General features: G+C 44.2%; 1 protein-coding gene and 1 long non-coding RNA gene across 12 annotated transcripts in view; one reads left to right on the forward strand and one right to left on the reverse strand.

Annotated features, from left to right (window-relative positions):
* DOCK7 (dedicator of cytokinesis 7) overlaps window positions 1-26,485 on the reverse strand; it is a 164,663-nt gene that overhangs the window by 37,599 nt on the left and 100,579 nt on the right. For 8 of the 11 annotated variants that reach the window (XM_075936139.1, XM_075936135.1, XM_075936137.1 and 5 more), the window contains exons 21-32: window positions 24,606-24,770; window positions 23,493-23,662; window positions 20,157-20,249; window positions 18,828-18,917; window positions 17,703-17,798; window positions 17,439-17,579; window positions 17,176-17,289; window positions 15,512-15,682; window positions 13,860-13,999; window positions 5,137-5,306; window positions 2,510-2,664; window positions 694-876 (exon numbers count right to left, since the gene is read on the reverse strand). In XM_075936139.1, the coding sequence (XP_075792254.1) occupies window positions 694-876; window positions 2,510-2,664; window positions 5,137-5,306; window positions 13,860-13,999; window positions 15,512-15,682; window positions 17,176-17,289; window positions 17,439-17,579; window positions 17,703-17,798; window positions 18,828-18,917; window positions 20,157-20,249; window positions 23,493-23,662; window positions 24,606-24,770 (1,688 nt within the window). The remainder of the gene's footprint in view (window positions 1-693; window positions 877-2,509; window positions 2,665-5,136; window positions 5,307-13,859; window positions 14,000-15,511; window positions 15,683-17,175; window positions 17,290-17,438; window positions 17,580-17,702; window positions 17,799-18,827; window positions 18,918-20,156; window positions 20,250-23,492; window positions 23,663-24,605; window positions 24,771-26,485) is intronic. The other 3 variants (XM_075936140.1, XM_006126764.4, XM_006126765.4) reach the window with 1 other exon arrangement.
* LOC142830556 (uncharacterized) lies at window positions 9,118-12,824 on the forward strand. The gene is made up of 3 exons (XR_012905896.1): window positions 9,118-9,243; window positions 11,532-11,681; window positions 12,763-12,824. It is a non-coding gene; the product is annotated as an uncharacterized LOC142830556 (long non-coding RNA).

Genomic DNA, 26,485 nt, shown 5'->3' on the forward strand with positions numbered 1-26,485 from the left:
GAAAAGTACAGATATTGAGGGAAACCTCTTTTTATCTGGGATGGATTAGAAGGCTAAATGGACAGAACTCTTAATCCCGGGGGAACCTACAGGGCCAGGATGTGTTGCAGATGTCCAGGCCATGATGTCCTCTGCAGGGTCTGACAAGCCAGCAGCAGGGAGAGAACAAAGGAGACACAACGAAGGGGAGGAGCAGAGGACAACTGGTGACCTGGGAAGCCGCTATATTTCTACTGCCCCTGACACCTGGGAATGAGTAAATGCAACTGTCAGCTTCTCTCTGCTCTCTCTTCTTGTGGCAGCCTCAGGGATAATATGTGAGGGGAGGTACCCACTTGCCTGTCCAGGAGTATGACAAACAGTGGAGACTTTGTATCAGCCATTTTATGGTGAGAGGGCAGAGCCAGTAGGCTGCTGGAAGATGGGGGTGAAAGGGACAAAGACAGAGGGATGCAGCACCACCAAGGGCCAGTGTGTGTACAGAGAGGGGTACAACCGCCAGGATTTTGAGGGTGAGGAGAAGGAAGGAAGCAAGAAGAGGGTAATGGATAGAGCATGAGGGATGGGAAGGGAGCTCTTTGGAACTGTGTAAGGGCCAGGAACGTCACTCTTGTGCTTTGTGCCTGGGTGCTTGTCTGAATCCCATTCCATGCCCTGAGGGAGCTGGCACACAACTGACCGATATTTCCGTACCTTATACTCAAAACAGGAGACGCAGAGATACAGCAAATCCAGCAAGCGATTGAGCTGCAGCACGGACAGGTCTGTGAACCATTTCTGCAGGACGCTTTCGTCAGCGTTCTTGAGGACCCACAAGAGGCAGATTAACAGGCTCCGGCTTGATTCTGCTGAGAAGGTCGAGTGCTGCCGGCCGGTCTGTACAGACAGGAGCAGATAAAGTGCCTACAGATGGCGCTCACAAATATGCAAGAGAGTTCCTGGGGTTTAAAGGACCAATGAAACGTGTACTGCAAACCACTTTATCAAACACACCTATTAGTGCCCCAAATACTTTTATAGTCCACTGGAAATACCTGCATCAGGTAACTACTCTGGGCGAACTCATCATCCGCTTCAGATTAGGACAGTGGCCAGCAGGTGTGCATACATGAGCAACATGAGCTAGCACTGGCTGAATTACCACATTTCCCTTGACTGATGCCACAGACAGACAGAGCCCGCATGGCACAAAAGACAGGAATTCAGCTCTAGCAAAGCATTTTACATTACATTCGTGAGATGAGTGTGTCCTCCTGTAAGCCCCTTCTCAAGACCCACCTCCACCATGATGCTTTCAATAAACTTCCAGTGGGCAAACGGCCTGGCAAGGCACCTCCATGCGTTAGTGGAATTATACTGGGGAGGTGGGGTGGGGAAAGAAACTTTGAATCCTGCAGATGATGACCCAGCATAATCTGATGTTCCCTTCATCTCCAGATCATCATCCCCTCCGCTGTCCTAGTCATCCAGAACATTGTGTCTTGGTCTTGAGACTGGAAATTCGTCATGGCACAGGCGGGGCAGCCTGTCCATACAGGCGAACTAGGCGGTCGCCTAGGGCGCCAAGTTAAATGGGATGCCAAATGGTGGCGCAATATCATTGAGGGGGTTGGAGGTGGGGGCGCCGATTGCATGGTTCGCTTAGGGCGCCAGTTGCTGGCAGCTAGTCTAGGGCCGCCCCTGGGCACAGGCAAGCTTCTCTTTGTATATATACAGCCCCAAACACAATGGGGCCCTACTACTGGCTGGCATCTATTGGCACAAAGAAGGTGAAATCCATCCCTCCGCACAGCGCCAGCTCAGGGATCACGCACCACTCAAGCTCCATTTATGACTTGATTAAATAAGATTTAAGTAGTGCAGAGGCCTTGTGCGGAGAGTCTTTGCAAAGGAGTGAATTTCACCCAGAATGACGGTAACAGCATGAGGGGGGAACTAGGTGTATGAGGGGTGCTACAACACCCCAGGGCTTCCGGCCTAGCACCTGGGCTCCCAGCTGCCAGCCCCATGTGCCAGGGCTCTGCTGCCAGCCCTGCACACTGGATTCCCAGCTCCAGCTCTGTGCGCCAGGGGCTCTGTTGCCAGCTTTGCATGCTGGCAGCCTGGTTTGAGACCCATACGCCAGAGGATTCTCCTGCTAGCCCCATGCCCGGGGTCCTGGCTGTCAGCCTTATGTGCCGGGGCTTAGCTGGGGGTGGTGGGGTAATGGGGCTCAGCACCCCCACTTTTAACAATGTTCCCATCCCACTGTATAACAACAGCAGTGATATGGAATTATCAGCTTTAGGGAGAAGGAAGAGAAGGCTGGCAAAACGGATTGTTCTTTCTAAGTCCCTTCCCCTTCCCAGAAGGACAGGAATAACCCAGTGCAACCATTATCAGAACCATTCAAACCTCCCACCATTCCTGCCCTCCCTCCTACACTGCTGCTTTGTGATCATCACTCACAGGCATAAACACAGCAATAGTTGCCTGTTTACACATGCTCTGAGGGGAAACATTTCTGTACCGTTGATGAGAGGAGGAAACTGCTGGGCCGGGTGAGCTGGGGGACAGATGTCCCTGCAATGGCCATCGCAACCGTCTGACTGATCATGCTTCCACCCTCACTTTCATAATCATCGATGGTGACACAGCTCGGCCTTCCTCGCTGATTGTGAGTCTCTGCCGAGAAACACGCGGACTTCGGTTAAATGGGGGACAAAGGTCCATTCTGCCCAGCTCCTCTCCACTGGTTTTATTTAACCGTCTGCTAATGGTCACTGGAAAAAATTGCAATAGCCCGGTATTGCAAGCAAATGGGGATTCTCTCTCTCTCTATATATTTATATTTGCCGTTGTGTAAATCAAACATAAGGGAAATTGTTCAAAAATGTCTAAGGAATTCTGGAGCTTAAGTCCCATTTTTGAAAGGGACGTAGGGTCTAAGGAGGCCAAGTTTCATTAAGAGTCAATAGGGCTTAGGCTCCCTAAGTACCCAAGTCACTTGGAAAAGGGGGACACAGACTCTGAAAATACTTTGACACTTCTGAAAATTTCCAACAAAGCCATCACCATCTCATTTAACTTAGAGCCAAAATACTCGAAGCATGCTACATGTAGGGCATGACCAAATTCACAGCCATGCAAAATGCATCACGGACCATGAAATCTGGTCTCCCAATCTCTAGGAAATCCAGTCTTCTGTGTATTTTTACCCTGTACTATACAGATTTCACAGGGGAGGCCACCATTTCTCAAACAGAGGATCCCAATCAAAAAAGGGGTGTGGGGGAGTGTCACAAAGCTATTGTAGGGGGGGTGCCTTTGCCACCATTGTTGTATGCTGCCAGCAGAGCTGGGTGATTGGGGAATGGGGGATGCTGGCTAGACACCCAGCTCTGAAGGCAGTGCTGCAGCTAGCAGCAGTGCAGAAGTGAAGATGATAATACCAGACCATACTACCCTTATTTATGCATTGCTGCTGGCAGTGATGCTGCCTTCAGAGCTGGGCTCCCAACCAGCATGTGCAAACCTTCCTACAGCCAGGGGAGGTTCCTGGAGGTGGGTCTGACCTGCTCCCAGGAGTGGCCTCTACAAAGGAAGAGGAAATCCCATCCCGCAATAGCCCTGCTAGGCCCAGCAGCTGGTGCTCAGCGTATAGTAGAAGCCATTGGCCAGGGCACCGCCAGCCTTGCCTCTCCCCAGCTCCAGACCCAGCGCTTTGGCACTTGGGAGCTAAAGGGGCCTTGGGCTACCAGGGCAGGGGGGTAAAAACATCCTGGTCTGAAGGCAGCTCAGCCATCAGCAACAGCACAGAAGTAAGGCTGGCAATACCATGATAGGGATTTTAAATATCAGTTAACTGAATAGTCGAGTAACCTCATGAATTCTTATCGGTTAGTTGACTATTCTATTATCCCCAGGGGCGGAGCCAGCAGAAAGTGTGCTAGGGCCTCCGTATTAGATCATCAGTACCTGGGTGACAGGCAGGAGCTGGTCTGTGAGGGGAGACAGTTTAAAAACTATTTGTGGATTGGCTGCTGCTGCCCTGTGCTGCTGCCTCTGATAAAGAGGCAGCAGCATGGGGTGGCAGCAGCCCCTGTCGAGGGTGGGTCTCAGCTCCTGGACCCAGCACAAGCCAAGACTGAGCCAAGCTCCTGGCCAACCTGCTAAAAAATGTACTGGCGTGGGGGGGGGGGGGGCTTTTGCTTTTGGTTAATCGTTTAATCGACTACACTATTACATCTCTATACCATGACCCCCTTACAATAGCCTTCTGACACCCCTCCCCCCCCAATAATTCCCTATTGGTTGGGGCTCCCCTAGCTATAACATGAAATTTCAGATTTAAGTATCTGAAATGGTGAAATTTACAATTTTTAAAATTGTGCAATTGTGAAATTGACCAAAATTGACCATGGTAGGGCCTACCTATATGCCAGACTATTTCAAATCCAGCTTTCCCATCCTGATCTAAACTAGCCCAAACTCTTTGCCCTTTGGAACACACTGTAGGAAAGTTGCTGACGAAGAAAACATCCGGTGATATCTAAAGGAACAGAGGAATTTGGGCTTTTGGTGCTGTCTGTTGGTACTACTGTTACATGTATGGGGTTGCTGTCTCTTTAATTGGATGTATTAATAAGTACACATCACAAAAGACTAGTGTATCGAGACAGACACCGCTTGTTTTATTAGTCTAGATAAATAAATTATGCCTGCAAAATCTGCAGTGGTAAAATCCTGCATTCACATGGACAAAAGGAGACTCGGGAACAATTTTGTGTAAACAAGTGGAAAAATGCAGCTTTTAAGCAAGGAAATTTTGAGCATCCATTTTGCAGTCTGTAGTGTACTGAGCCCCTAGCTATCATGCTGATCAATACTGTCTCCTTGTTTCCCTAGACTCCTGTCTGTATCCATCTGTTGTTTCTAGTTTTAAACACAGTACAATGGGTCCTGGTTCTTGACAAGGGCTCTTCGTTACTATGGTAATACAAATAATAAATACAAAAGAAAATGTACTTGGAAAACAACAACAACCCCACAACGCTTGGTTGCTCTCTCCAACTTAATGTGCTCTTAATCTCTCTTAATGTGCTCAAAAGCTGGAAGTAATTCAATATGCATGCAAAAGCGTGGTGCACAAAATACCTGTAAAATCATATAGCTGAGGCACGGTTTCCATGATCACACCAATCAGAGGTAGATACAGCATAGCCACCCGGGCCTTTACCTGGGGGTCAGAGTACCGTGGATCGGAGTCATGACTGGACAGTAAATTGTGTACCATATTGATGACCTTCTTATGCAATCCAAACAAACTGTTAAAAGACAGTTGAGTCATAGGGATTGGTTAATATCTCGAAAGCAAACAATACTTTGTAACTAAGTACCTCTTAAAAAAATCCCGGTTTTTATTTTTAACTTGGCATGCATATACATGTATCATTATGCAGTATTTCTCAATCTCAAACTCATTTTGGAGACTGGCTTTTATGAATTCACTGGCAGCTGAGTAGAGATATTAACTGTAGCATAAAGAATGTAAATGAGAAAAACTCCTTCTTACTGAGACAATGCAAGAGCCCCAGAAGCCTTCTACTGAAGAAATCTATTTGTGCTACGTTTGTTTGTAAAGCATCACAAATTTATAACCAGAGAATTAATAGGATCACAACATCACATAACACAAAGAACGAACCCTGAGAAGGAACAGGATTTTTAGTTAAGACTCTTTAAAACTTTGTTTTTTGTTAATATTGATTTAACTGAAACTCATGACAAGCACCTTAGGATAAAATGTTCTTTATATGAGATTTGAATATGCTTGCCCCTTCAGCTGAAAGCTGAGCAAACTTTTCTCCAATTCTCTGGTCTTTCAAGGAGCCATTCAGCAAAAAAAGGAGCTTTCTTACTTGAAACTGGAAAGTCTTTGAGATGTGTGGTCCATATCTGTATTCTGCATGTGACGTGAACATGGGTACCAGGCCCCAAAGCCCTGAAATTCTAACAAGCAGTGTCTGGTGGTCAACACATCTGCAGTAGTTCTCCATGTTCTCCAGAACAAGGGCATAAGAAGCAGTGCAGGCCAATGCCTCTCCAGTTCCTCTTCTTACAGTGAACTCAGAAAGATCTGAAGCAGAGGGGATGGAGGGTGGGTAGTGGAATACAGATAAGGACCAGATCTCACAGAGCTTTCAGTTACACATAAAGTAACTTCCATTTCTTCTTTCAGTGCTGGCCCCTATAAATATTCCATGCATGGGTGACTGACAAACCATCTTCAGACTGCATGCAGGGGGCAGTAAGAGGAAGCTGGCAAGAAAGACATCTGAAGTACTGGAGTTCCCACAGCTGCATCCATAGCATAGGCTTGAACAGCAGCACATAATATTTTGTGAATGAATACACAGAATTCCAGATAGCTACTCTGCATAAGGCCAGTAACAGTTCTTCCTAGAGCAATGCTGTAGAGGCAGGTTGGGTTCTAGTGGACTGTGCCCTTTCCTCAACAGATAGAAGGATGTATGGTTTGAAGTAGATAGGATGAAATTCAATAAGGACAAATGCAAAGTACAATCAGGAAGGAGCAATCAGTTGCATACATATAAAATGGGAAATGACTGCCTAGAAAAGAATACTGTAGAACAGGATCTAGGGACCACGCTGGACCACAAGCTAACTATGAGTCAACAGTGTGACACTGTTGCAAAAATAATCGAACATCATTCTGGGATGTATTAGCAGGAGTGTTGTAAGTCAGACATGAGAAGTAATTCTTCCACTTTCCTCTGCGCTGCTTAGGCCTCAAATGGAGTTTTGTGTTCATGGGTGCCACATTTCAGGAAATATGAGGACAAATTGGAAAGAATCTAGAGAAGATTAACAGAAATTATTAAAGGTCTAGAAAATATGACCTATGAGGGAAGATAGAAAGAATTGGGTTTGTTTAATATAGAAAAGAAAAGACAGAGGAGACACAACAGTTTTCAAGTATATAAAAGGTTGTTTTACAAGAAGGATGGAAAAAAAATTCTTCTTAATCTCTGACGATAGGACAAGAAGCAACGGGTTTAAATTGCAGCCAGCGAGGTTTAGGCTGAACATTAGGAAAAACTTCCTGTCAGGATGGTTAAGCACTAAAAGAAATAGCCGAGGGAGGTTGTGGAATCTCCAACACTGGAGATTTTTAAGATCAGGTTAGTCAAACACCTGTCGGGGATGGTCTAGATCAGTGGTGGACAACCTGCGGCCCGAAGGCCACAGAAGCACATTCAGGTTCTACGTATGGCTCACGAGATATTTTGTTTATTGTTGCCCAGGAACAGGGTTCCCAGATTCTGCTGGTTTTCATCTATGTAGGTTTTTTCCTACCAGTATTTCTAAAGTAACATGCACATAAAGCACATGCACAAAAAGGGAGGTGGGTACTGACTGCACACAATATTGTGAGAGCTGTGCATTCCCTCTGCATCCAGTCAAAGTGCTGCTATGGTTCAGCTGATACACCCAACATAGTCTAAATATTCAAGTGCAGTTAGCAAAATATCTTATCTTGGGAGATCATCTTGGTAACGACAACTCTGCAGCCCACTGAGAGGAAGGAGGGCTATTTATGTGGCCCACTCACTAGCTTAGGTTGCCTTTCACTGGTCTAGACAATACTTACTCTTCCATTGGTACGGGGACTGGGCTAGATGAACTTCCAAGGTCCTTCCATTCCTGATTCTAATTGGTGGCAGAAAATGATGCATCCAAAATCTATGTTAAGATTCTCTGAGAGGATATAGGTTTGTCCTTGCAACCATTCCACTATAGCATGAAATAACTTTGGAGACTTTCAGATAGATTTGGTTCTCTGCAGGTAGAGAGGTCAAGGGAATGCAGTTCTCTCTCCTCAGAGAAGAGGGGGTTTGGGAAGAGAACAAATGAGTGACACAGAACTCAAAAAAGAACCTTAAGAAGAACTTTAGGATGTCATTAAAAAGAGACCTTTTCCTTGTGAAAAACACCATATGATTGGTCAGCCATGAGGGCTCCCATCTCGCTCACCCTTCTTACCGAGGTAATAGTCACTCAGAATGTAACCTTCATGGACAGATTTGAGTTTGTTTCTGAGGATTCAAATGGCAGTCCATGCAGTGTTGATAGTAGAAATTGAGATCTCACTGAGGGGTAGGTTTGAAAATTGGTGAAAAGGTCTGAATTAGGCCTTTCATAAATCTCACTGGAACAGGATGAATACAGGTGGAATGTCCCTCTACTGGAGGAAGTTAGGCACAGACTACTGGCTAGATGGACCCATGGTAAGCAAATGGAAACACCGGAATGTCTTAAAAACGCACTGTAATCTAGAACACTGGGATATTTCCAGAATTCAGGGACAGCTGCTAATGATGAACTCAGAAAAGTATCTCCATTTAGCTAGGCAGCAGGCTCTGGTTCACTCTTTTCTGAGCAAGAGCATCCTAGTTCTGATGCCCATCCAAACACCAGGCCATTTGTGGAGTAGTTCTGGATTGGGATCTCTGAGTCTGCCCCCTTCTTGATGAAGGATTAATCCTAACGTGAACATAATGACATCCTCAGGAGCTCCGTCAATCAAAACTGTCTGGGTCAGTAGGGTGCTACAATGACGACTCTGGCTCTGTCTTTCTGGATCTCTCTCAAGACCTGTGGTAAGAGGTGAATAGCACAGAAGGCATGTCTGAGTTTGCATGTCCACAGAAGAGCATTGCCCTGGGAACTGTGACCCATAGTTCCTCTGGAGAAGTACAAAGGAAGTTTCCTGTTAATTTGAAAAATGAAGGGATCCCACTGAGGTGTTCCCCCCTAAGTGAATATCCTGCTCACGACAGACCTGCATATATAGGCTACATGAGAGCTGCAGAGAAATGCTTGCTCAGGTTATCTGCTAAGCTATTTTGGGTCCCTGGAAAGCGTGTAGCTTGGATAGCGATGCAGCTATAAATTATTTACACATTTATTTACAGAGTATAAGGATAAAAAGCTGGAGAAATATGCAGACACAAGGATTCCTTTTCCGGCCATGCAATGGTAAGAAGACACTGGAGAAGCATCAGCCCGCACTGCCTTAACTATCCTCGGTCTGGCGCACAAAGGGATTGACTACACAAGAACAAGCCCATGGACACTGCTTGTTGGAATTACCAGACTTGAGACGCATGGCGCACACACACAGCCTGTGTGCGGAATAAACACAGGGACCATCACTCAAAGAAGAACAGGAAGATAATGGTATGTATTCCTAATATTTCTAATTAAACAGGAAAAACAAGAGCAAAGAAAAAAACCCACCCTTTCCAGCCTTCTTTATTCACTGTGAAGATGCAAAGAGGAGACAGTTCAGATGGTCTCCCCTTTTGCATGTCACCTTCAACACATTCCTTTTCTAATATGTAAGCAACTTTTATTCTGAACCTCAGGAGAACCTAGCTCTAGTCCTTCAACACACTGCTGCAGTCCTGGGCCTTTGGCAATCTTTGTGGCCTCAGTGAAAAGGAAAGAAATAGGGGGAAAAAACCCTTGGGAAGCTCTACAATAACTGCCTGCAGAGCAGATGCAGAACCTCTCTGTTCTCTATAAGCAACAAGCCTCAAGGTCTTTTGACCCAATCCATGAAGCAGCAAAGAGTTTCTTTTGCATTACACAAGCCCCAGGATTTGACTCTGAGGTATTAAAGTGACCTGTGTATTTCAGACAGCACCTACTCTACAGCGATTGGGTCAGTGAACCTGGTTACAAAAGGGCTAGTGGACAGTCCACATTTTTGAGCTGGTTCTAGAAACATACTTAGGGATGCTGCCCATGTTAGCTGAGGTTTAACCAGTTAATACAACTGCCTTGCAACTGGGTCTTCCAACTTGTTGTATGTGTCACTGGGAGATAACATAACTAGGGAGGAAACATTTAAAGTGTCAGGAAATTAGAAATCATGACTAGAAAAAAGCTCCTTGTTATAATTGTAAAGCAACTGCTTTTATGTCTAGTAAATAAAAGCTAAAGAAAGTAAACTGTCACTTGGAGATTATAGAATTATCTAGATGATGTAACACAGTTCAAGAGAAATTTCAGTTCAGCTTTATCTCCCCGTCAGCATGTCTTTTCATTGCTGGCATGAAGGGCATACTTTGGTCTTTGTTTAAAAGGAGGCTGTCTCAAACACAGAGGGCCAGATTTCTGATTCCCTTCTCTGTGTTCAACAGTTCCACTGAGTCAATAGGATCTTTTGAGGAGGCAGGTGCTACCCAACTTGATTAAAGGGATCAGAATATGGTCCTTAGGCAACGAGCGACATAAGACGAATGACCCAGGACTTGATTTGTTTGGACTTAATTTTTGTTACCCTCTCTCTTTTAACTGCCACCGCAGCACACTACCTCATCCACCTATCTCAAACTCATCTACCTGTTCTGCCTTTTCTTTTAGGTTGTAAACTCTTTGGAGCAAGGCACTGATTGCATGTTTGTTCAGCACCTAGCACAAGACCCCACCTGGCTGTGGCCTTTGACTTTAACACAATATATGGCAAACAATAAGAATAGTAATACTTTTTAAAAAGGTATTACTAAGGGTGTGTCTAGACTACCTAGTTTTGTCGACAAAAGTGGACTTTTGTCGACAAAACTATACCAGCGTCTACACTACCGCTGAGTTCTGTCGACATAACGTCGACAGAACTCAGCAGTTTTGTCGACGCTGGTATACCTCATTTTACGAGGCATAACACCTTCTGTCGACAGAACTCTGTCGACAGAAGGTGTTATTGCCTGTAACGTTGCGTCCAGACTACGGAGTTCTGTCGACAAAGCAGCTTGCTTTGTCGACAGAACTCAATGTTTCTGGACGCTCTTTGTCGACGGAAGTTTTGTCGACAGTATCTGTCGACAAAACTTCCGTCGACAAAACGTGGTAGTCTAGACGTACCCTAAGTCTTTTCTGTACACGAATCATGAAATTATTCCATAGAAAACATGTATAGCGCAACTGAACACGAACAGGTTGTACAAAACAGTCTGGGTAATGGAACACACTTATGTTAAACAAGTCTAAGTTTCAATAACCTTATGCCATTTACTAACTTCAGAGATGAAACCATGAATTTCCTATAGAAAACCGATCATTCTTTAATACTTTCCCACTTCAGGGCAACATATCTGGGAATAATTCTAAATTGTCCCAGCGGGGCTGTACCGTGGCTGAAATAGATAACTTTTAAATTACTAGTGTAGTCTTAGCCAATAAGTTGTTTGAATCAGTTGAATCAGAAAATGCCTTTCAAGTCATATCCACTGCTGGTGTAACTTAGTGTCTTCCACTGATGTCAAGTGAGCTATGCCAATTTACATAATATGAGGATATGGCCCTTACAATTCTGCATAGGGATGGGAAGAATAGATATGAACAGAATGATTTACTCTGCACACTGATTCGACCTGTTCTTGAACTAATTTTCCTCTGAACTTTCAAATAGCTATTTTCTAATGAAGGGTTAATCTAGTTTTCACTCCGTTTTCCCTCTCCAGTTGCGGCTTCTTTGGCCAATCCCAGGGACCCCTTTTTTATGAAATCTGATGCAAGGATGATGTGTGCTTCATCAGAATGAAGCCAGCCTATGTGAATGTGGGTACAGAAAGCTTCAAAAGCGAATGGAACACACACTTGAAAATGAATGGGTCAGTTACTTGAACATATGTCTCAAACAGGGAAATGGAGATTTTGATTTTTTTTTTTTTTTATCCATTAAGGCTTCCAGACCTCACATTTTCACAAAGTCTGTTTGCCAATGGCTTTCCTTCCATCACAAAGTTGTACAGGGGCACGTAAGTGCTCACAGTGTGAATGACCACACTGTCAGGGAAGGAGGTGAAGCTGGTCTGAGCCATGAGTTAATCTGCGTGGCAGAGCAGCTGGCCAAAAGGAGAGGTCAACGTCCAGGCCCCCTGGAACTATTCCAAGCTTAGCGCTGAGAGCTGAGATAGCTGATAGCTGTGTGCCTTAGGGGGGTGGTGGAGAGGTTTCCCCATGTGAGAGCACTCAGGGGACAGGCTAGATAAGAACAGACAGAGTGCAGAGAACAAGAGGAACGAGGAGCTGATTTCTGGCTATTAGGTTGGAGCTAACAAACAAACATAAGAATGGCTATACTTGGTCAGATCAATGGTCCATGTAGCTCAGTATCCTGTATTCTGACAATGGCCAGTGCCAGATGCTTCAGAGGCAGAGGAAAGAATAGGGCACTGTACTCAGGGATCCATCCCATCATCCAGTCCCAGTTTCTGGCAGCTTGAGGCTTAGGAACATCCAGAGTATGTGGCGTCCCTGATTATCTTGGCCAAAAGCCACTGATGGACCTGTCCTCCAGGAACTCACTAAATTTTTTTGGAACCCAATTATCAGGGCTCGCCAAGCGGCGGCGAGCCCTGCTCGCTAGCCGCGCTGATCAGCACTCTGTGCATGTGCAGACCGCGCTGTGCCGGCTTGTAATCTACTCGCCACGGGCGAGCAGATTACACTAATTGTCGAGCCCTGCCAATTATATATTTGGCCTTCACAGCAACTGTTGGCAATGAGTTCCACACGCTAATTATGCTTTGTGGTGAAGAAGTCCTTCCTCATGTATGTTTTAAGCCTATTCCCTATTAATTTCATTGGATGACCCCTTACACCTGTTATAACTCTGGGAAATGAGCAAAAACATATATGGCTCATTGGTCTATGTCACGTTAACTGACATTGGCATCGTATCCATCTCAGAGAGAGAAGCATGCAGCAGATCTTCAGATGATGGAAGCCATGGATAACATATGGTGAGTTCTCTGCCTAACTGATTAGACTAGGCAGTATTCTAAGCTCTGAAAATGTGTCAGTGTAACCTTGGCACATGACTTTAAAACACTCTGTGCTTCATTTTATCCATCTGCAGTATCGCTATCTCTTTACCAGTCTCAGGCTATGTCTATACTGCCATTTTTTTTTCCCAGCAGAAGATATGCAAATTGCACTCTCATTTGCATATCTTCTGCAGATCCTTTTTGCAGAAGAGGTTTTGCTGATAAAAAGCCCTGTGTAGACAGGGCCATTTGTCGGAAAAAAAAAACCTCTCTCGCAAGATCCTTTATTCCTCAAAAATTTGCATCTCTTCTTTCCAAAAAAGAAGCCGGAAGTGTAGACATAACTGTGTAGGGCAGTTGGGAGGCTCAATTTCCATTTATAAAGTGCTTTGAGACTCCTAAGACGAAAGGTGCTACTATACTTAACCCAACTCAAGGAGACATTTTCTTACACTTGAAAATTATGTTCTTGCTACTGCTCCAAAAAGCCACTTTCTGCTGCTGCTTGACAGCAGCCTCCACAGCCAATTGAAAGGTACTACAGAGTTGGAGACTCTCATCCAGTGTTCCTATAAGCTGTGTACTTGTGCCCCCCACTCAGGAGAAATTTAAATGCTGCCCAGATGATTAGCAGAGTGCCAACAACTTGGTTTTTTTGTTCCTACTGGTGGTGCACATTCACACGTGCCTTGGTGCACATAAAATTTATCCCGTATTTGGCCAGAAAAAATCTGCACATGGATAAAAAAGATTAGAGGAAAAGATGCTCTCAACTCCTCATTCTCAGCTAGGAGAATGTGCCTGTAAATTGGTTTGGAGAGTCAGGGGTTAACAGAAGTAGGAATGGGGAAACGGCAGGTAGGAGAGGAGCATTCTTGGGCTGGAAGACTTGTTTCTTACTCTCTCTCTCTCCCCTCAGCTTATCAACGTAAATTCACTTTGCCCATGGCCAAAGCTTGCTTGTGATTCACCATCTACTTAGCTCATGGTGACCTCTTGGGAAAGAATTAAAAAACTCACCCTTCAGCATCAGGGTCTAAAATAACAGCCAGCTCTGTTAGCACAAGCCCTGCCAAGTAATGCTGCTGGCGGAAAGGCACAGACAATTCAAACATATTTGCAATCTTCTGATCTTGGACATTTGTAGAGAATCCAGAACTCTGTTGAAAAACCCAAGCATTGAAAGTTGTGTAATGAGCGCTGAGGACACAGAACAATACAGGTTATGAAATACAGTAGAAGCCCAGTCCAGAATTAAAGGAAATCTCATGTCAGCCACTGTTTCACTCATTTTTTAGGCTACATATCTACTTACATTACATGTAACTTCAACACTGTGACGGGGGATCCCACTCCCGCACTACCGGCAGCTAGGGGCTGGGGAGCAGCTGCGGGGACCCGGAAACGGCTGTGACCCGGCGGGCCTTAGGACCTGGGAGCATGGAGCAAGGGAGGACGCCGGGCGGGGGCGGGGAGACGCCGGGCGTGGAGTACAAAAGGGAGGTGGAAGGGAAGAGCGGAGAGGGGGAAGTGGAGGGAGGCTTTGGTGCTGCTCTCACCCCTCCCCCGCAGGACGGTGTTGCAGCCCAAGAGGCGGAGGAGCTAGGGCAGGAGCCCCGACCCGGCCGAGGAAAGGGGACGGACCTGGAACGGAGGACTGGAGGCCCAGGAGGCCGAACACCCCGGGGACCAGGCGCCAGAGCGGAGGACCGGCCCCCGAGTTCCCGACCCAGGACAGGCAGCGCGAACCCCAAGAGGGATTAAAGGACTTGGACCACGGGAGCGGCTGGCAAGTGGGACAGAAGCCAGGGGAAGGGTCAGGGAGAAAAAAGGGGGAGAACAGCACCCCCACCCCCAGACCGAGACCCAGCTACAAACACTTCAATAATTCAGAGTAGATTATTTTGTTTGTGTTCCCTTCCTGCTAAGTATACACAATACAGACCAGAAGAAAAGAAAATAGCTAATCTGACAAGCAAGAGCAGTGCTAGTTTATCAAACAATGTGCTTTTGCTGAGTAATGACTGTTTCCTGCACATGCACTCTTTTGCATAGGATGGGACAAGGCAGTAGAATGGATGTTACAAAGGCTATGTCTACACTGCCGCTTTTTATCGGAAAAAGGTATGCAAATTGCGCTCCACAATTTTCCGTCTACACTGGGCCAAATTTCGGAAAAACCTCCTCTTTTGGAAGAGTCCTTCTTCCTGGCACAAGGAAGACAGGGCTTCCGAAAGAGCGCATCTATTCTTCCGCAAAAAATGTCAGAAGAGCAGACACGTTCCCTGGATGCGGCAGAATTTTTCAGGGATACCGAAACCCTGTAGTCTAGACATAGACACAGTGACAATAAATGGACCTTATTTTTGCTAATGATCACAGAAGATAAGCACAAGTCTGAATAAAAGCTTGCTGTCCGTTCCTTCCAAGGAAAATGTTTGTCTTGCACATTAGGGCTAAAAGTTTGAGGTTTCAGAGACGTACTTTAAGTTTTCAATATGGCAATCCTAATATGGGTAGCTCAGGTCCCTCTTAGCCATTCCACACGCATGGCCTACATTTTTAAATGCATGGTCAAGGCGGCATTGGCAAAAAAAAGAACCTGATCATAGATATGACACACCTGTTGCTCAACTTGAATTTCCACATGTGGCCTTTGCCGTTTTGCCTACCTGTGAAGTTGCTGAAGACACAGATGGTGATGGTGATGCAGGTGGCGTGAGTAGGCTACAAGGTAAATTCAGGGTGACATAGTGCTCATGGCTGCAAATAATGCGGAGAAAGTCCAGCCTCAAGGACACAAGGATACTTGGATTTGGTAAGGAATAAAGCTTCGAAGAAACCTGGCAAGAATACAATCACACAGTTCATAGTAATATAGCACACTAATGTAGCATGGAACTTGTGATGTATCACCATATTACGCTGCAGGAAAGCTCATATTACTGGATTTTATAATGCTTTAGCTGTCATTAAATAGCAGTAACATCCACACCACTTCTTTGTAGCTTCAGTTAGAAGTTTCATACAAGGGAAGTGTACACTTAACAAATATGACAGCCAATAATGCTTATAACAACATAACAGTTGTATTACAGGCATATTAATAGAAGCTGATTACAAATTAAATCGCATATACTTCACGAGACACTGATCGCCACTGATTTCAGCAGGGAGTTGCACAACCTCATGGAAAACATCTTGAGGTTTAGCAGGCTGGTTAGTCACATCAGGTAACAGAGTTCAAATACCATTATCGTTTGTTCCCCCTACTCTAGAACATTTCAATCTGTAGTAAAGATGAACCTGAAGCCCAGATCATCACTGCTCAGATCCTAATTCTGCAGTCAAACCCCTTTCTACTCCTTTTCTTCCTTTACTTTGGTGGCAACAAGCATTGAGAGTGACTCATCTCTCCGAGAGTACAGGCAGTCCCCGGGTTACGTGGATCCGACTTATGTTGGATCCCTACATACGAACGGGGTGACTCACCCCGCACTAGCTGCGCCCACCCCCCCCCAGCAGACCTCCGAGACGCGCCGCGGCGGTCCCGCCGCCCGCGTCCTCCGCGGCGAGAAAAGCCGCTCCGCGTCTCCCTGGTCTGCTGGGGGGGCCCCGCAGCAGACCAGGGAGATGCGGAGCAAAGCCGCGGAGGACGCGGGCGGCGGGACCGCGGCGCGTCTCAGCGGTCCCGCCGCCCGTGTCCTCCACGGCTTTGCTCCGCGTCTCCCTGGCCTGCTGGGGGGGGGGGGCACAGCTAGTGCGCCCCCCCGCCAGCAGACCAGGCTTTTCTCACCGACGCCTGGAGTAGAGAAGCTGGAGCGCTGCCAGGTTGGTCCCGCAGCGCCGCTCCTCGGCACTGCGGGGACCAACCCGGCAGCACCCAGCTGCTCTACCCCAGGTATCCCCAAGTCAGCTGCTGCTGAAACTGATCAGCGGCTGATTCCAGGAAGCCCGGGGCAGAGCAACTCTGCCTCCGGCTTTCTGTAGTCAGCCGCTGGTCAGTTTCAGCAGCGGCTGAATCTGGACGCCAGTTCCGACTTAAGTACAAATTCAACTTAAGAACAAACCTACAGTCCCTATCTTGTACGTAACCCGGGGACTGCCTGTATTTCCATAGACTTGGTGGACTTACTCCTGATGTAGTCAGTATATGTGCACAGGCACAGAGATATAGAAGCTCCAAAACACAAGCTCAATGAGACATAAAGCTAGATGTTGTGAAGACACCGTGAGAATGGAATGGTGCGCTTCTGCTGCACATCTGGTCCTAAAGACCAGTAGGTTAGTGTGGTGTGCCCTGGTACCTAGCTACGTAACATTTCTGTGCATTTACCTGTTTGTAGCAGGCCTTAATAAGGCTAAAGACAAACCCTCTGTCCATGATAGACAGCAGATCATTGAGGAAAAATGCAAGGCTGGTGTTGAGCCTTTCAATCATTTCTGCATCCTAAATAGGAGAACAAAAAGAGAAAATGCAAGGAAAAGAGCACCATCATATTTAGTAACACAACAATTTCAAAATAAGGCCCTGATCTATACACCTGCACGGAACAAGTTGCAGAATGGACCAAGGCACAGCTAATTGCTTGCCATTACCTTCTGAAACCGGGACACTATATCACTGGCAATTGTGCTGACCAGAGCAGTTATGTCATCCATGAAACGCTCGGGAAAACGATTCTTCCTTGGAGCATCCAGTTTGTCAGCAAAATACAAATGATGCACCATACTCTTCACCTACAGGAAAGAGATATTACTAGTAACGGTCATTTGTGGAAAACATTATGCTGTTGACGATGGTGTCTATTTTACTGAAAGCCTGGAGTAAGCCCATAAGCGATGGGTTTCCAATTTGCTCACCATAAGCTCGAAGAAGAACCACGCCTGCTGTAAAGCTGCCTCCCGAACGCTTCCGCTGCAGACGACCCACTGTAAGGCCAGTTCTTCATGGAAAAGCTAATCAGATTCAAATCTAAAGTTAGTCCTAGTACCAAGATTGGCTTGCCACACAGTCCATGTGAGAAAATGGAAGCACAACACATGAAAAATATGGAGGACAATGAGGATAAGCAAAATAATAGATGTTAATGCAACAGCAGTGACAATGTCCTTTGAAGGATCCCTCCCCCATTAACAATATAGGACGCTGCTGTGATGTGTGAGAGGAGAAACATTTCATGTCGTTTTGGTCCCATCATTATAATATAAAGTGCTGACAATTTTCTTTCCCCAAAAATGTTTGTTGCTCAAATTAGTTTAAAAATCTACCTTTTTGTGTGGTCAGATTCTTGAAGTAAAGGAGAGTAAAAAGGGGACATATAAAGCAATTTGTATAAAAGTCTATATTTATTTTGCAAAATAACTTTAGCAAAATGGTACATATAGGGGGGAAAAACCACACTGAGCTCACTACCACCTTCCTTATTTAGCTTCAATTCCAAGAAAGAACAAACCAGATTAATAGAAGTCACTGGTATTGTTTTTATTATTCAAAAGTCATCATTACTTAGATTATTCTTACCTCCTTTAAAATGGGCATAAATCCAGAGTAAACCCTGTCTTCACTAGAGGTATGGATTATGTAAATAACTTATTTTTAAATCACTGTATTAGAGTATTAGCTATTTAACACTGAGGGCCAGATTTACATGAGTGTAAATCCATGTAAATCTGGCCCTCAGTCTTAAATAGCGAATACTCTAATACAGTGATTTAAAAATAAGTTATTTACATAATCCAACAGCACCATTAATATTTTTTAAAGCCTATAGTAATTCCGTAAAAGCAACAGGAACATTCACCAGACAAGCCTCTTCTGCTCTTTTACTCTTCCTCATTTACTTGGTCAGGACATTTTACATACGAGAGTGCTCAGCAAAAGCAGTTCCCATTGACCTCTGAAAATCAGTCCAAAAGACTGAATCATATTTTAGAATGACTCGATCTCCCTGCCCCATGACATCAATTGTCTTCACTGACATCTACCTTTTTAGTTGGTAACCGTCCTGTTAATGTTTGTAAGAAACTTGACGTCTCTGTGTGCGAAGACATACGATTACAACTTCGATCTGTAGCCTACAGAGTGGAGATGAATGAATGATGACAGCACATTAAAATTTCCTGGGGATGGTTTCTGCAGCTCAAGGACAATACACATTTATAAAATACGGTTTAACAGTACATTTTACAGGTTTTCACACTTTCTTCCCCCCCCAAAAAACCCTCTTCGTTGTATGTTTAAAGAGAGAGACACAACAACAAAAGCATTGTTGTGGTTTTGTTTGGTTATTTGTAAAAGAGTTACATGTTCTTTACATAAAAGCATGTTTTTAGGCACAAAGACATTTAATGCTGCAAAGCATGAAACCTTTTCGTACTTCTATTCTGTCAACATGCAGATATCTGGAAAATAACATTTCTATATGTTTTAGTGTCATATCTCTCAATCTACCATTCCAAATGTGTGGACAAATATACCCTCCTCCCCTTCCCCCATAACCCATGTACTAATACAGGGAATCAGAAATGTACATGACATTTTTTTTCTTTTAGCACACAACTTTATCCACAAACTCAATTTCAGGATTCAACACTTTTGATGGTAATAACTTTTCATAATGCAAGTGAGCTCACACTAGATTTGTGTGGGAGGGAGATAAATTTGACTTTACAAGGAAGGAAAGTTGAGAGATATGTTCAAAACAATCATGCAGTGTAATGCAACAGGCAACCAGGGTTAAATAAGTGACACCTATCTTAATTAAGCCACTACGAATTTCATACTTTGCAACACAGAACAGATACAGCAGTATCTTACAAATCACTGCTTACAATAATTAATTTTTGGTTTAATTATCTCTCATTCAAACATTCACATAAAAAGAATCAATTTAATATGAAGGATAATAAATGCTTTATGAAAATGGTAAAATGGTTCACAACGTTAAAACAAAAAGCAAACATGATGCTGCATCATACTGTGATCAATGTTTCCATGAAAAATGTGCTTTACCTAACGTGGAAGCTAACATTGAACAACAACAATGGAAAGGAGCTGTAGCATCTAAATTTCACAAACTAGCTACTACTGAAATGGAAGGAAGGGGACATTGTTTATACATTTTGTGGGTTTTCATGCAGTGCAGTGGTGGAGGGGACAGGTGCTAATTTTAAAAGAAAAAAAATTAACTTTTCAAAGATTGAAAAAAGCAAGCGACCAAAACCATAGTAAACACTTAAAAGGAGATGTTCTTTAGGAAAAGATCAGCCAATAAAAACAAAAACAAAAATCCAAAATTCTAATGTAGACACCACCTGTGTTGACTCTGCACTTGGACTGGGGTTGGATCCCCATGGGGCAGCTTTGGGACCACCAGTGTTTACCCAGGAATTGGAGCGATCTAAACCCTGGGCATATAATAGAAAGCAGTTGGGAAAGGAAAGACATATTACACGTTGCATGCCACACAGTAGTTTAATTTAGAGATATGCAGTCCTTAAAAGAAATAAAAGTGTGTTTTACACACACATATCACCAATTAGTACTGTTAAAGCAACCTGAATTCTCAGGCACATGTTGAGAAATTTTAGTCTTGAAGATTATTTTGTTATATTTCAATTACACGTACACAACATTGATTAGAACATCTATTCAGGCTACACCTGTTGTATATGTACTATCCATGCACCAAAATCATTATGATACCAAATTCTGCTCTCTCTTACATCTTGAGTAATCCAGTGATATCAGTGGAGTGACTTCAAATTTACACTGATGTAGCAGAACAAAATCTGGCTCATAGATGATGGGAACCACAAAAGGTGATCCGTGGAGGGTCTACATTTCTTGAGGCGGGCTACTTGCCATACAGAGTTAATAAACTACACAAGTCCTGTTGAACAATTTTTGAGCTCTGAAGAGACATCAAAAGAGCTCTCAGAAGTCTGCATGTTCATAGCAAATAACTCTAATATCCTGGGGAAAAAGTCCTAAGTACAAGATTTCAAAAAGGAGCAACTGACAAAAAGTGTTTTTTTCAAGACTCCAAGGTCTATATGACTTTTTTTAAAAAAAAGGTTATCATAACACAACATTATTTTTTCAAATGCTCATATATTTGAAAAAAAAACCTAATTAATATGGAATTTGTTCTCAAAATCCTCCTCCAAGAGACCATGTATGTAAAATTTCAGATGGAAAAGAATTATGTTCTGTTCCAAGAAAGTTAAAGAAAAGGCAGGGTCAGACAAAACTGGGCTCATTCCATAAGTTGTTTTACATTAGCCAAAGAGCTGGATCCAAAGATTACTGAATGCAATGGGAGCCTGTTAATGGCATGGCTTTGGATCAGATCTTCTGGACTCATTACTGCAATGCATAGGATAGCTCCTCAAAACATCCCCAAATGAGCTTCAGTCCTCACCTGGAACGGAGGACTTTTCAATCTCTATGCCAACTTTGCTTAGATGAACAGAAAAGGTGCAGTTTAGATGCCAGCAATGATGCTGGTTTTTTAAAATAGAGACTTTTGTCAACTACAAACTGAATCCGGACCATCAACTCATTTTTCACAACCCATTAAAAAAAAACAAAAAAACCTACAGTCCAGATTTAAACCGGTAGTATCCCTGAAATTATGCCATTAATAACCCACTGACCATCCAGTATGAGAACGCACAACATTGTTGCAATTTTGCTCATACCAACTCAGTAACAAATTGACAACCCAAACAATGAGTTCTGTTCTGAATCCCTTGTCAGCAGAAGCAAACAAAAGCCCCGACTGTGCAAAGGTGTAAGCTTAATTTTACACCCTGAGTAGAAATCAATGGGACTACTTGCAGAGAGTCAAATGAAGCACATGTCCTGATCCTGCAGACACCTAAGCACGTATGTAACTTTGCTCACATGCACATCAAGTGACATGTGGACTTACGCGTATACAGGAGTAGGAGCCAATTTTGGTTTAGACTAAAAGCATAGAAGCCCCTTTCATGGTAACTACGTACAGAACTGAGAATTTCCCCTCCTTTCAAGGAGGAGTAATTATGAAGTACATAAAACTTGTTAAATTCCAGAGAATGGCTGAGGTCCCAGTCCTGTAAGAAGATCTGTGTAGTTGCCCTCCACTTGCTTGTGCAGATACACTAGCAGGAATATATTCATAGCAGTCAACAACTGGGTAATTTCTGTTTCTTCCCTGAATACTTACGACAATTTAGGAAATCGACATACTTTTATTACAAGCACAAAATAGCATAAAGGATATTTTTGTGCAGATGCCAAATTTGCTTCAGAAATAATAAGAATCCCAAAATAGCAGAAGACATAAAGATTAGTACCAGACCCCAAACCTCCTGCATTGTGTTGATCCAAAGCAATCCTTAAACACTGTGAAAAGAGAGAACTTAAAGATTTTTAGAATAAAATCATAAATATAACTCAGCGATGGCTTAAATGGAATCTACCAGATAACCTACACAACAGATAACAAATATAGGGGTTTATTCCAAACAATTAAACGAAACAAACAAAACGAGGGGTGCTTTTTAAAAACAGAACAGATCCTATGACTGGTCCTATTTTCAAGTGAAGGCTCTTTAGTAGGAAGGTCATGTGCCTAAATCATTATTTGGGTATGCACAACTGGTATTTTGAACTTATGTACCACTGTCAGCATTTTATGAAGACATCTATATTTTGACTGCGGGGCTTGACAGGTAGAAATAAGTACATTTAACTTTGATTCTGTATATTCAGATCCAGCTTAGTATCTGCTGACCACGTTACTGCCAAGAAATATTTCCAAGCAGAGAGTATGTAGCTGCAAGAAAATCTCTTTCCATTTTCTATTGCCACATTATTCACTCAGCCACCACATGGAAAGCATCTAAAATCCAATGTAAATTCCAGATGCGCATCGCTCCCCTGAGTGTTTCACCAAAGGTCAAGGTTGTTTAATTAGAGAGACATTTAAGTGGATCTTTAAAACTTGTTAAAGTCTTCCAGTCCTTGCTTTATTTATTTATTTTAAATAATGATTCACCTAACAGAACTTTTCTTGTCTTCAGTCTGATGAGAAAATTTCCATTTTTAATCATTCAGAAATTAGTGGCACGTCTATTTCAGATCAAGTCGTCTTTGCCTTTCTTTGAATACAATTTTGACATGGGTGGGTGAGTACTAACAAACTCCATGAGTTGATCTTTCAAAGGACTGGGCATTGAAAGTTCTTTCAAGCTAATCCATGCCGGAAAAATAAAGGGGGGGGTGGTGCTGTTGAGAAGGGGCTCTGACACTTTTTATTGGTGAAGGCTTGAAAACACACACACACACACACACACACACACTCTAAAAATAATCCTGCCCTCTCAACCACCATGGCTTTACAGGGCACACACGTCAGGAGACAGGGTGAGACTGATACTTGTCTCGCTCTTCTCTAAAATAAACACAGTTGCATGTGTTCTGGGAGCAAGATGCCAGCTACTTTCCCAACATAGAGAAACACACTGAAGGGGGCATTAGTAAGGATGTGTGAATATAGATTACTTTTTGAAAGGACAAACACATTCAAGTTCCTTCTTCATTTGTTTTAAGGTTGCAGAGAAATGTGGAGTTTCCTAGGAGCCTTAGCTGTGCAATCATACCTTACTTCCGATGATGGACCGTACTTCATCATCTGGTGAGGTGGGAGTCCCAGATATATCCGGGTTGCTGTTACTAAGACTCCTTGAGCGATTCAAGTTAAGGCTTGCTGGTCGGACAGCTGATCGAGCCATAGTAGCATAATGCACAGATCCCCCTAAACCACCAGGACCTATAATTTCACACAAAAGAACATCTTGTAATGTTATAAATCATGGCAACAGAGTGGCTGCTTTGCACCAGTCTGCTGCTGCAAAGCATCTGCATACCTGGTGGATCCGGGCAGCAGAGGAATCCTCCGATGGCATAGGGTAGCTGTAGCAACTCCTGTGCCATCCCCACACCTGGCTCTCCAGTATAGGGGATGTGGCTGGGAAAAAGGGGGCATGGTCAGAATGCCATTCTGTCCACTGATCCCTGACTATTGGAATGGCCTCTGGGGATGGTTGGCAACTGGTGTGAGATAGAGCAGCTTGAAGGCTGCTCTATCTGCTGCTCTATCTTGTGCTTGGAATCACGCTGATATGTGCCAGCCCCAAACACGGCTTAATGTCACATTAACTTCACTCCAGATTTGTGCCACATCCAGTCTGGAGAAGATGGGATCATGTGTACATTCACAAAAGAAAACATTCCCAAAAAAGAAGTCTTCCACGATGTATGTTTTGCAGTTATAGAACACTGCCATCAGACAGCCTCGACACACCTTACACACATTAACTGATTATGCCTTTGAAGTAGACAAATACTATTAAACCCATTTTACAGATGTGTCCACTAAGTTATACAGCAAGCTAATGACAAATGTAATCCAGCAGGGATGGCTGCTAGCACCTGTTTTAAACAAGGACTTTAGAACACAGGAATGGCCATAAAGGGTCAGACCAAAGATCCATCTAGCTCGGTATCCTGTTCTCTAATGGTGGCCAATAATACCAGGTGCCCCAAAGGAAATGAACTGAACAGGTAATAATCAAGTGCTCTACTCCCTGTTACTTATTCCCAGGTTCTGGGGTAGGTACAATATTCTCTCTGATACATAACAAAGCTTTTTCATCAAACTCAATTCCAATTTCTCAATAAAATGTGTTTTAAAAAGCAAGAAGTGACGATACCTGGTGAAGGTGAATTGGGATAGGTATTTGGTAGACGAAAAACATAATAAATATAGGAAGTCAGAAGGTTGTTTCTGCCGTGCTGGTCCTGGTTTCCTTCTAAGTTTTTGTGGAGTCTGTTTATAATTGATGCCATTGCTTCAAAAGACGCTTGACCAAGGTTAACTGAAAGAAGTCAGGGGAGCAGTTTGGTTAGGAGTGTTCAGCTGTACCTGTGATCACACTAGACATGCTCATTCCATTCCTCTCTTAAAAAACCAGCAGAGCAGGTCATAACACAGAAAAAGTTTCTTATGAAATATTTTACTTGAAGTTTGGACCAGCTCTAGCAAACACGTTAAGCAGCAGATATAAGATGTAATTATAAGCTTCCATTTGGCTTAATATCAAATTTAATGATGGGGCTCAGTTCCAGAGCACTAAAGTCTACTGAAGTTTTGCCACTGATTAGAAAAGGAGCAAACACAGGCCCCAAACTAATCTATATTTTTTAGAGTGTGCCTGTGAGTCCGTTTGTTCAAGAACTCCTCCTAAAAGCAGGACCACCAAATTTGGCAGGCAGCTTCCTCTTACCCCAACTTAAAGCAAGGTCAGGGTTTGGTTGCGCCATGAAAACAGGAAATGCCAGGAATGGGACTGTTTTTCAAGAACATGGAAAGGAAGGGGGGTGCAGTTCGGAGGGACATGATACTCACAGTGGCCACTGGGAGCAGCGAGCTATACTGCAGAGTGGCCAGCTGGTGGCTCGCCATTTTGCCTCCCATCAGTCCAGGTAAGTAGCCCACGGCCCCAAACCTTCCCGCCCCATCCCCTCCAGCCCTTGCCAAAGAGGGGTGTAGAGAAAGCCCTGCCGGCTGGAAGGGCTGGGGGAAAGAAGGCCCCTGCTGGCTGAGGGGGAGAAAAAGCCCTGCTGGATGGGACCCCACCGCCCTGTGCCCCTCCTCACCTTACAACCCTCCTTCTCCCATGCCTCCAGCCTCCTGCCCCTCCCCCACATCCTCAAGACCCTGCCCTGACTTTTGCACCCCCTGCCCCGAAGGACCCGGGCAATTCTGAGTAAGTCTTCTACAGGTTAAACTTACTATATCTGTGATTCTCTGGTCCAGCAACATTTGTGGTCCAGAAAGACCACAGATCTTGCTGGACCAGAGAACCCTGGTGCTGGGAGTGCAGCAGCGGAGAGCCCTTCTGGGGCAGCCCTAGGCAGGGCAGCAGGGGAACCAGTAAGCTGTGTTCTGAGGGAACCCTGCCCAGGCAGGGCAGCAGCAGGGCCACCAGCAGCCGGTGAGCCCCCATCCCCAAGAAGTTTGATTTATTCCATCTAATCAAACAATCCGCTGCTCGCACTGTGGTCTGTAAGTACAGTCATAGCTTCCTCTTGTGTGTGTGAACAGTAGGATTTTAAATACTGACAGATTCCACTAAGCGCTCAATTATACCATTTAAGCACAGCCCATTACAGAGAGCTGTGTGGGGCTGCATTGCTCGTGGTAGAGGCAAAGGATGGAATTACTGTTGGCAGGATCAGATCCATAACAACTGCATGAACAAACAGTATCTAAATCTAACCTCAGCTAGGCCAAGATTTTTTAAGGCAGCTAGAGATCTTGGGGTGTCTCAAATGCTGGGTGCACAGCCTGGTGACACATTAATAGGTTCTTACCTCCAGAAAATGTTGAGCATCCATCCACTGAAAATCTGGCCTCTTGAAGTATCTTACATTGGAAACCCTAACTCTTAAAAAGGGTGACCAGATGGCAGCAAGCATAAATAATTAGGACACTTTTTTTTCAGAGGGTGGAGAAGGGGGATATTGTTGGGTATAAAAGTCAAAACCACTCAAAACTGGGGTGTCAGGTCATCCCACCCATAAGTCACGT

The sequence above is a fragment of the Pelodiscus sinensis genome, chromosome 9 (genome assembly GCF_049634645.1).
Source record: "Pelodiscus sinensis isolate JC-2024 chromosome 9, ASM4963464v1, whole genome shotgun sequence".
In the NCBI taxonomy this organism is placed as follows: Eukaryota; Metazoa; Chordata; order Testudines; family Trionychidae; genus Pelodiscus; species Pelodiscus sinensis.